At 34.4% G+C, this 12,030-nt stretch overlaps 1 protein-coding gene across 1 annotated transcript in view; it reads right to left on the bottom strand.

Annotated features, from left to right (window-relative positions):
• LOC108969270 (cuticle protein 7) overlaps positions 1-319 on the bottom strand; it is a 5,883-nt gene extending 5,564 nt beyond the window's left edge. The window contains exon 1 of the mRNA XM_018933888.1: positions 172-319. Within this exon, the coding sequence (XP_018789433.1) occupies positions 172-186 (15 nt within the window). The 5' untranslated portion in view covers positions 187-319. The remainder of the gene's footprint in view (positions 1-171) is intronic.
• Positions 320-12,030: the final 11,711 nt, after the last annotated feature.

The following is a 12,030-nucleotide window of genomic DNA, read 5'->3' as shown; positions in this document are numbered from 1 at the left end:
CTAAATACTTTTTTTAGTTTTTGTGAAAGGATATTTATTTAAAATATTTCGCGTTAATTTTGTATTCCTTCAAAACTAAAATCTGACATCCTGCAGCTGTAAGTTTGCACATTTTACAACACTTAAAAATATTGTTTTTTTAATATTTTAACGTTTTTTTGCGGCACTCACTTTGAAAAAGGCCATTTTTRTTTGTAGTTTAAGTTTGTTTGGCGGTTTGAATTTGAATTTGAAAATTTGCTGTTTAGCTCGTGACTTCCCACTTTACTTCGGTCTAAGCGACTTGAAATGCTGTAGTCAACTGATAACTAGAACCAAGAAGGAAGCTGCTTTTATATATTTGACTCCACCCGTTTGCTAGCGAATGGCGAATTAGCTGAATGAGCGAACTTTATTGCTTTTTGAACTTCGCTTGGCGCGGCTGAAAGCGAMAGCAGCGACGTCGACGTCGACGTCAGCCACAACGGTTCGTGTATGAAACCGAAACGCGCGGTATAACTGTGCAACAATTGCGGGCTGTTTATGTTTGATGTGGTTGTTTGTATTGTTTTTGTTGTTTGAATTATTATTGTTGTTTGTATTATTGTTTTTACGGTAGTTGTTGTATTTATTGTTTTTTCTTTTTGCTATTTGGTATTGTTGTATTTATTATTAGTATTGCTTGATTAGTTAGCTCACTAGTTAGTTGGCTAGCTAGTTGTTGTGGCTCCACGCTCGCCGTAACCGTTTGTTTGCTGGCGGCGTGGGACGCCTGCGCATTGAATTTGTTTCGTTTGCTTTCGGTTGCGCTGGCGATTCATTGTTGAAGGCGTTTGGCTCTATGGAAATTAAGAGTAAACCTCAATGCTTAAGGTCTAGTTGTTGTTGTTATTATTATTGTTTATTTGCGGTTTTAGTGTAACAATCGGCATTAAAAGAGCGGTAAAGCAYAGATCTCCTATACAAGCATATGTATATATATATATACACCCATAGACATACATACATACACACACATCTACGTACGAATAATAATATGAAGTTAAGTGTTTGTTGTTGTACATGTGCTRGTGCGTGTTTCTCTGCAACTTCTTGCATATTCAAATGCATTTAGTTGTTGTTGTTCTTGCGTACTGAAATGTACTTTTTGTTGTTGTTGTTGGTTAAACCGATTTTCACAAGCATAATTCCTCTCTCACTTTGTGGGTTTTTTGCTAGCGCTGCTTTCTGCAAGTAAGACTTTCATTCGAATAACTTTTTTGCATGTGTTTTAGTGTCGTTGTTGTAATTTTTTCATAACACTGATTACTGCAAAATTTTCTGCCCAAAATTGGCAAGTTCTCGCGTCACCTTTGAATTTTTCACATTAACATTTTCCATATTGTTTTGTACGTAGTAATATGGCTCATATGATCAAATTTGACCCGGACTGACAAAAAGTACAAACTTTTTTTGTATTTTTAAAAATCTTTTAATGCTTCTAATCAGGTTGTAAAAAGCTAGGAATAAATATTACATTGACATGGTATACATACCATGTGATCAAATTAGACCCGGACTGACAGAAAGTTCTATATTTTAACGTATTTTAATAAAAGTCTTTTGTTGTAAAATTAACTAGCAACAAATGTTTCATTGATATAATGCATATACCATAAGATCAAATTTGAGCCGGACTGCCAAAAATTATTAAGCTTTCAAGTATTTTATTAAAAATCTTTTAAATGCTTTCAAAAGTTGTTAAAAGCTAAAAACAAATGTTTCATTGATTCGACCTGTATTAGTCCGGGTCAATTTTGATCMGCTGCTAAACACTTACAGATGTATATACCAGCCAGGCGTAAAGCTTCTAATTTGGCTTCATGAAAAGTTACATTCTAAAAAGAACTTCAGAACATACATATGTATATGTAAGTATATATGTAAGAGAATGTACGGGTATCTGTCACTCCACCACTTTTGATTGAAATAGTTATAYATCGTAAAGCCGTGCGATTTTGTGCTTTATGACCATGGTTATCAAAGCTAATTTAACACGGCATTAAAATTAACGATTGGCGTGGCTGCCGCAAACACTTTCGCTTCTCAAGAATACCGCAGTCCGCAGCGAGGTGTGTAGCGGCGTTTCGGCTAGTGTTTTGGCCATATTCGGGGTTAATTGAGTTTTAAGTTGAATTTATTTATTTCGTTGTTGTTGTTATTGTTGGCGTTGATCACAAGGCGGGCGGACAGTGCACACCTCAAGTAAGATAATAAGACTCGCTTGATTAATTAATATTTATTAAAGAATCCAATCGAATTCGATTGCATGGCGTGAGCTTTATGGCAATTACTTTCGATTGCGCTAGACTTTTGTAACATATGGACACTTGGCAAGGAAATAACTGTGAGAGGAYCAGATATTAAGCCAATCGTTGGCAMTTTTACCAATGAAATAACCAAGGTAGTAAGCAAATAAGTAGTGGGTTTTTTTAAGAATATTCTTAAAATATACTTATAATAATTTTTTAAGTATTTGTAACAGCTAGTAGTAGTTTCATGATCAGTTATTATTCATTTTCTACTCTAAAAGAGCTATTAAAGGAAATTAAAAGTGTTACTCCAATAAGATCCGAACTCAGAAGTTACTAGCAAACAAGAGAGTATTGACAACTCTCACAATAATACGTCACACATATTCTTAATTTTTCATGGAGTTCTTTCATTGTAGGTCATTCGATGGGCAACACGTAGGGAGGTAGGCAAGAGTGCAGCCTCTTCGGGCTCAATTAGCGCTACATGTCCCATTCTGATACACAATCTTGACACTTTAATATCTTGATGTCRCATTTCAGGTTGTGTTCAAACCTTTTGCTAGATGGGTTCTCATGTTCAGTCGAACTCCAGATGCCTTCTCTATGCCTAGTACTTCTGTTTGGAAGATTCTAGATTAGAAATATAGAGAGATAGCAAAATCCCGCAGTCCATTTTGGATTCGTCAGTGAGGTGGTTTTCGCTTCCCCTATTAAACCCCTTCGTCTAGAAGTAAGAATGTAATGAAATCCAACCATTTCAATTTAATGCTGGCAACTAARTCAGTACTCGATATCTGAGGATTGGTTTAATGACGGCCGTATACATCTTATGACGCAATTTGTGCTGAGTATGTKTTTGCGGTGTAATACGCCATATAAGCTGTTTTAATACGTTTCCCAATATTAATTTTCCCGTTGAGTTTAAAATTGTTGAGCAGAGTCAATGTAAAATGTCGACTGACTTTTTTGAATATGATATACATTAGATATATATATTTTCATAACAGGTACCTATATGCAAGGTGTGTTCCAAAGTAAATAAACTTAAGAAAAGGTCAAATATTTTTTTCGGCAAAATCAATTTAGTTTATTCAAAATAGTTTAATTCCTCTTCATTACAGATTTTTTGAACGGTGCAAAAGTATGTCGAACGAGTGTTTAGCTGTTTAGCTCGTTGACCGGTATGGCCGGTAGTATGCCGGTGTAAGCCCTTTGAATGACCTCTACGTCTGCATAACGCTCTCCTTTCATAAGAAAATGCATTTTTCCGAAAAGGAAGAAGTCGCACTGCGCCATATCAGGTGAATACGGGGAGCGGTTAATGGTTAAAATGTGATTTTTGGTCAAATAATCGGTCACAATGATGTCCTTCGAATGTTGGATTCTGAGCAATTTTTGATCGACAGTCAATTTGTGTGGAACAAACCGTGCACACACTTCTCGTACGCCCAAATATTCGGTAAAAATGTTAAATTCCATTTCCATGAATCTCAATGATGATTTCGATTGATTTTCGATGAATTCACGCACAGTTTCGATTTCCGGTGATCACGGATTTTGATTGGCCCAGATGTTGATCGTCATTTACTTCCTCACGACCACTCAAAATCAATGAAATGTCATGAAATTCTCACTATACAATCAATAAATATAGCAGATTCTAACGCAAMAGTCTACATATAGATGGCGCCAGCAGGGGGCGCTAGATCAAAAATTCCTGTTTACTTTGGAGCTACTAGGTGAGCTTTGTGTTTTGGAATGATTTCTTAGATATGATCTGAAATGAACTCCTCTCCCTACGACCAAATTCTTGATACGGACCGGTACTGTAAACAATCTGAAAGACGCGCTGAAGCGAATATCTATAAGGTTGGCTTGGTTGGTGACTGCTTATGTGTCCGCCCCATAGTCCGGACCTGGCACCAAGTGATTTTTATCCACATTCCTATCTATATAATATCATAAGTTAATGATTTTTCTGATGAAAAATGTGGTTTAAGAGAACCCTGTGATTTTGGACCTACGTAAGATCATTATGACWMAGCTAAATAAAAYATTYAATTTATTGRAAAACAAGGAAAAACTTTAACTTCGGCTGCACCGAAGCTAATAAACCCTTCACAGTTGCATTTATTTTATTAATTATGTGGTCAGTTTGTATGAAAGTTATATGCTATAGTAATCCGATCTGAACATTTTTGTCGTTTATTATATTATCATCTTAAGCATATCGTCGTGAAGATACCACGTCAAATGCGAAAGTTTCCCATACAAGCCCTTGATTCCGATCGTTTGGTTTGTATGGCAGCTATATGATATAGTGAGCCGATCTTAACAATATCTTCCGATGTTAAATTATTTCTATGAACAAAAACTCATATCAAATTTCGGGAAGATACATCGTCAAATGAAGAAATTTCCCATGCAACCATTTGATTCCGATMGTTSAGTTTATACAGCAGCTATGTGCTATRGTAAGCCGATCTGAACAGTTTCTTCSTATRTTACATYTTTTWTYTTWKAAAATAACCTGTGCCAACTTTTGTGAAGGTACATCGCCAAATGTGAAAGTTTTCCATACAAGAACTTGATTCAGATCGTCCAGTTTGTGTAACAGCTATATATTATAGCAGACCGATATCGGCAGTTCCGACAAATGAGCAGCTACTTGAAGAGAAAACGACGTTTCCAAAATTTCTAAACGATATCTTAATAACTGAGGGAGTAGTTCGTATATGTACAGACGGACAGACAGACAAACGCACATGGCTACATCGACCCAGCTCAATATACTGATCATATTTACTATATATATACATTATGTGGTCTTCGACGCTTCCTTCTGGGTGTTACAAACTTCGTGCCGAACCAAAGTGTATTTTTGATTTTCAAGAACTTATTAAACAATTCCACGTGTTTCGAGGTAATTTAGAACTTTTAAGAGCCTCCATGCATCGAAAAACCATCAAAACATCCGCCATAATTCACAGGGGAAACTCAACTAAAGCTGTAACAATAGCCTCATGAATTTAATAATAATTAATTATTAATAACATTGTGAAGTACTTTAAAGCCATCAATCATATTTACAAACAAATTACTGAATAAGTAGTTACTTAAATTTCAATCAATTATAGATAGGTGTAACAAATGGAGCTGTTAKACGTTGAATGAACTGAGCCAACATGCATTCTTACGAATTTCCCGCATTCTTGATATATATTATTTCTCTAACGTTTCGTCAAATGCTTTACACACTTTTGTTGTTACAATAACGTGCAATGTACGAGTAACTGGGCTAGTAGACGAGCACTCGTTCGGTTGCATATCTTTCAAGGTTATCACGATTGAGTGAACCGTTCGAATTCGTTGCAGTAATTGCATAGACGAACGAGAGTGAAAAATTATAAAAGCGAAATCAACCGCAATACGTCCAAATACCAGCCTACTGGGGGAACAATGCCGGTAAYCAGCGGACGCAATGCATTACGGCAAGTGTATTGCTATGTAATCATACACGAGCACACACACACATGCGCACCATGTATGCATGCATGTATGTAAATGGGGACCGCATGGCAAAAAGTTCAATATGAATCAGAGCACGATGCGATTGCGCCGACACAGCCGACGTTGTGACGCAAATTATTTACACACACGAACGCMCAGTGGGGTTAGTGAAAACGGCGCAATAGAATGAAATGCAATAGAAGAACATTTGTGAGCGGTATATTTTTATATTAGAATATAATTTTTTAATAATTTAAAATACTTGGAAAATGTTATACAAAATAATTTATAATATTAGATATTAAATTTAATTTAGACCAAACTTTTTWAGGCAAATAAATTCCACTGTGCGTTGGCATGATTCGTATCGCAAATTATCGTGGCAAAACGTGGGCGTGATTGGTTGGATAAACAGTTTGAAAGAACATRTGTTAATCCCCGTTTGGTTATATATAACCTTTATTCCGGATACTGCTAAATCCGGGCAACCAGCTGGCCCGCAGCCGGCATGTAAATGAACGGTTAAGCTCTTTATAAATTTTAGCAATTTTTTAATTGCTGAGTAATCGTTACAAAAAAAAAAAAAAAAAAAAACTTAAATAAGCGTATGTGTGTATTTTCTCATCGGATATGACTTAGCAAATACAAGTAAGCCGATATTTATCGATTCGATTGACTCCGTCGTAATGGCATGAGGCAAACTGAGTGTAATTGAATGTTTGAGTAGATCATAGTATTGAAGAACAGACAACAAATAGTGGAAGATAWCATTAAAATTGATAAAAATGTAACGCTATAATCTGTTAGTAAATCCAAAATTGTTAACAATTCAATTATAACTCAAKCAAAATGTGTCTCAAATAAATTAAAATAACTTGTTATACGTTTTACATAAACACATACCGTTTTTTGTGAAAATAAAATAGTAAATTTGAAAATAAATAAAATTATTCAAAGTATTGACCCTGCTTTCAATTTTAGAAATTTTCGTYTTTTGAAGCGAACCATTCTGACACCCATTTTTCCGAGTATTGCGTAGGGATCGAACTGCTGCTCGGCCAATGCATATTAGATGGATGAAAACAAAAAGTAGCTGGAATGAGCCAAGTCTAGTGAATACRGCGAGTGCGGTAGCAGCCCCCAGTCAAGTACTTTGATTAAATCTTGAACCGATTGTGCTTTTTGTATAGGTGCATTGTCGGGTAACAAAATTACTTTACCGTATCTTCTGGCTCATTTTGGTCGTTTTTCKATAAATCMATTGTTGATTTGTTGTCTGCAGCGATTAGTATTAACAGTTTCACCAGGTTTTGGAAACTCATGAAATACACACACCCTTCTGATCACACCAAACACACAGCATTGTCTTCTTACTAAATTGATCGGTTTTTGCAGTCGATGTTGATAGTTGTCCCGGATTAACTCATGATATTCTACGTTTATGATTCTTAAAATAAATCCATTTTTCAATGCCCGTGACAATTTCATGCAAAACTGATTTTCTTTCGTGTTTTTTATGGTTTTCCGTTTGGCTTTCATACAATTCATGTGACACCCATTCTTCACACTTTTGTATTTTTCCCATAGCTTTCAAACGAACAGAATTTATTTGCTGTGCAACATTTAACATGGCTGTTATTTGCTTTTGACTCAAAGTATCATCAATATTGCTATCCACGTTCTTCATTTCTSACAACAAAATCTTTATCTCTGAATCGTTGAAACCATCTTTTGCATGTTGCTTCAGATAGAACACAATCGCTTCGACAAGCATTCGATGCAACTCTGTTTTTCTTTMATTTTTATTCAAATGGAAATAAAAAAAACATAATGCTTTCTGCAGATTACCACTTTTCTGTACAAAATTTGACATTTCCAACACAATGAAAAAATATGACGTTCGTTGTTCAATGACTGTAAGGAAATGTCATGCCAACAAGATRGGAAAAAATTAAGGCTAGTTACCAACAAATGTTCCCCACCACCACTTTTGTACTGGTACTGGCCTTATAATAAAGAGTTAACTCACAGTCTCTAAGGATCTTAAATTTTACTTTGACTTTAATTTCAATAATTTCTTATGAGATATTTCAGCCGAGTGGAAGTTCTGAACGTAATGGTGTTGGGGCTCCGATCGGATTTGCCATTTCAGGTTTCTTATAATTATATTGTCTTTAACCAGGATTGCTTACTTTCTCTATGTTGGAAGTAGTCTACCAAATTTGATTTGAATACTATCGTCTGGAAAACTTTTGGGAAATCCCTTAACAGGAAAACCTCCGTAGTGAAATATGCTTACCTATGGAAGTTCGAGCTGCAGGAACTTCAAAAACAACTTATATTTAAAAAAAAACAAAAAAAAAAAAAAAATTTATCGTTTATTACTATTTATTAGTGAATGATTTATTTGGGGCTTCTTGTTATATACATTCACTAATCTCAGTTTTTTTACTCTTTGTTATTTCAAAACCAATGCCACTTCCTTTCTTTTGACAGCCATAACCTTAATAGTTGTTGAAGTTCCATTTTTAACGAAAAATCCACTCTGATCAAAAATTGCTAAACTTGAATAAACAATTATAAAAAAAGTCTCTCTCTGATATTAAAAACTTTATTTTATATTTTGTTATATTATTATGTTATAATACAGTTAGACAAGTTATCAATTCTTGCGTCTTCTGCGACTTGTACCACAAGAGCAGATACTTGATACACCACCATACTCTAGAGTCAATAAAAACTGGTTTAAAATAACAAAAATATATAAACTATATCATTATAACTACACTTTTCATATATTTAGCTTTAATTACTCACTCATCATTCACAAATTCCTATATTCTACACATTTTCCTCAAATTAACTTACATAGTGACCTGCAAACCCACCTTTCACTTCAATCGTTTTAAAAAATTTGTGCTGCATTTCCGTTTCAGTCAATCCAATATTTCAGCTGTCACCGAACATTGATTACATTTTTTCTGTTCAATGGTTTTTTTAGTGGAAAATATGTGATTAAAAACATAAGGTGAATTTAGGAGGTATGGTTATCCAATAACGAAACTAAAGTTTTAGAGTAAAAATTTGTTAAGAAGAGAGCATGGATAAACAAGAAARTTATAGATTTACTTATTTTCTTAAAAGTAGCAATTTAATTTTTTTTTTTGTTTTATGATGTTTGTTATTAAATTTAGAAAATGGAATCTCGCAAGAAAGAAAAGAAATAAACACGTATAAAAAAAAAAATTATAATAATGGTTAAACTGCTCGAAGAAGGAAAAACATACTATGAAGTCGGTCGAATTGTTAGAAGRTCAGTTTCTTCCATATAAAGAGTATAAAAAAAATTATCTCAGTCCTTCCAGTAACCAGTTCGTAACCATATGAAAGAAAATGTGAAGCAAAAATGCTGACTTATTGTATCTAGAACCGCTTGAAATGTTCAAAAAAAAAAAAAAAATCCCTCTACACAGACACCTTTCGCAAAATTGAAAAATGGTTTCATGGTCAAGTCTTCTGCAAAAGAGCACCTAAACAAGCCCCGGAAATTTTGGCAGAAGTTTATTTTTCCTGGTGCACGGAAGCCTTGCATTTTTTATAATCAAAGGGCGTAAGAATTTATGCCAAAAAATGAGTAAGGCACTGGATAAAGGAATCCAAATACATACCGTGAAGCACGGTGTGGAAGAAATAATAATATGGGGGAAGCTTAGCTGGAAATAGTGGGGGTCGAATAGAAATTGTAGAGTCCACCAAGGACACAAAGGCATACACTAATATCTCGAAAATAAATTTTGAAGCAAAGAGCGGTAGGATTTGGTCTGAAAAGTGAATAACGAGAAGAAGTATACAGTTGGCATAGTCAAGCTTTCGTTACTCTAGAACGTTACAAAGCAGGTTTAAATACCATCAGAATCACTAGATTTGAATCCTATATAACACCTAAGGGATTCACTAGAACGTAAAAATCCTTCAGCGGACAATTATTCCAAATGATTTGCTCAAGGATATACTGCACGAGGAAGCGTCGTATATCCCAACTGAAAATATCTCTAAACTCGTCTATTCCATGCCAAACCCCCTAGCGGAAGCTTTTAAATGTTGAGTATATCCGACTTCCTATTAGTTATTAGAAAGAACACTGTGGAAAAGTATCTTTTTTACATATGTTCTTAATACCCAGACTTTTTTTAATGGATTTTCTATTCGTCCACAAGAAAAACTTATCGAAATGTTGAAAAATTATGTTCCTAAAAGTATCGAGAGATATAGAGTTGCCAAAAAATATAGGTATTTCAGAATAATACTCAAAATTATTTTGGAACAGAGCTACCCCCTATTGAAAAAGGTGAAGCCGAGTAATATATTGTGAATTTAAAACAATATAGCAGCAATATAGGAACTTTAATCAATAATTCAATCGGAGTGAAGTTTCTAACTTAAATACGGGACTGTAGTATGTATAATCGGCTGTGGTTCTAATAGTAGGGAAGCCATGAATGAAGATAAGTTATGTATCCGAATACTACTTGTAGGTTTAAATTCGCTTAGACTCGGGTTATAACCACGCCTACTTCCTTTATAAAGCTAGTTCGATTTGTATTACCAAATTTCACCTTGTTATAGGAGAAATTGCCATAAATACGTTTTTGGTCAAAAGTTTTCTGAAATCGATATTTAGTTTTGCATACGTAATAAATGGTTAATTTTTTTTATTTTTCTCCATGAAAATCCTTCACCATTTTTGCATCTCTTACTCAATTACCTTACCTCTAAGCCGCCCCTCGTGTATATGAATAAATAGTACATGTYAGACATATATGCAGGTATTATCTATCATATCGCATGCATATCTGCGAAAATTAATAATTCCATTTCATGATCTGCGATCTGTTAAACAAAATTGTGCACTCAAATTATACACGCATGCAAATGTGATTATGATTTGAAGTCATATAGCGCTTATATATAATACATATGTATGTACACTTATGGCTAGTTAGTTCGTTATATGGTTACTCCATTTGCGCCATTTCGTATGATAACAGCTTGAACGCAGCTGGCAGGCCCCTAACCAATTGATGGGAAGCTGGTGTGCACAAGTACATACAAACAGATATTCACTACATGTATGCAAATATAGCTTCATATGTATGTTTAAACAACAACCAGCCAAGTCAAAATGTCAGCTGCTCTCATTTATAAGCGAAATTGGCTGAAATTAGTGAGTGGCAAATTTAATTGTTATCTTAACGGTCTGCCGATATTTGAATATACTGGAACAGCGTCAACTGGAGTTTGTGGATGCAGCGCGTGCAAGGAGTCTTGTTAAGTACGCCGCCATGTTCAGATGTTGTTGCGGAATGTTTTGGAATGGCTGTTGCTATGCATAACTCCAGCTTCCACACACACACATACGTGTATATRCCCACATATATACAACTGTGTATTGGACATCTGAGCTGAAACCCATTTTAAAATTTTAACGCCGCGACTGCTGTCACTAAAAATTACTTAAAATCTATTACTATTCATTAACGAACGGCGAAATTAACAAATTGGAGCAGCAAAATCTATGCATAGTGTACAATTATACTCCAATATATGAATTTTATAATAGTTTTCGGCTTGGACCACCAATACGTGGTAGTATATGTATGTGTGTGTGAGTTTGTTAGTAAAAAGATATGCTTGAAATGTTAATTATTATGTTTCGAGCGCAAAATATGTTCGCTTTTTTTATTTTTTTTTGTTGCTGCTTTGTTAGCAATTATCGGCGTTAGCGCCTGTTATTTGTTGTTTTTGGTTTCTTTGGAATACTTTTTGGCACTTGTCAATCTGAATCTGTTTGAATTGGTGGCAGCTTGATGTGGCACTTAAGAGTTCGATAAAATTGCAATTTTGAGAATTGCACGTAGGCACTTGCATACCAATAAAAKATTTATGATTATAGTGGTTGTTTTTATTAGTTCAGAGAATGTAKTTGTTTAGTGTTTTGAAATCACAGTTGATGAATAGAGTTTGAAAAATGTGTCGCATAATTTTAATCAGTGTTCTTTTACACTCGCTACGCACACTTTAAAACTATAATTTCTTAAATTTTTTTTCGTTCGTTCGGTATTTTCTTAAATTCTTTTTTCTTTATGTTTTTAGTAAGCATAAGTAAACTAAATTATATTATCTAATTATGGTTTAGTTTATAATTTATTACGTTTAGTGAGTAAAACATAAATTAGCCTTTCTGTGC

Source organism: Bactrocera latifrons, unplaced genomic scaffold (assembly GCF_001853355.1).
Source record: "Bactrocera latifrons isolate USDA-ARS-PBARC rearing strain unplaced genomic scaffold, ASM185335v1 scaffold_104, whole genome shotgun sequence".
Classification (NCBI taxonomy): domain Eukaryota; kingdom Metazoa; phylum Arthropoda; class Insecta; order Diptera; family Tephritidae; genus Bactrocera; species Bactrocera latifrons.
The sequence above is the reverse complement of the archived record's forward strand: the minus strand, read 5'-3'. Positions and strand labels throughout refer to the sequence as shown.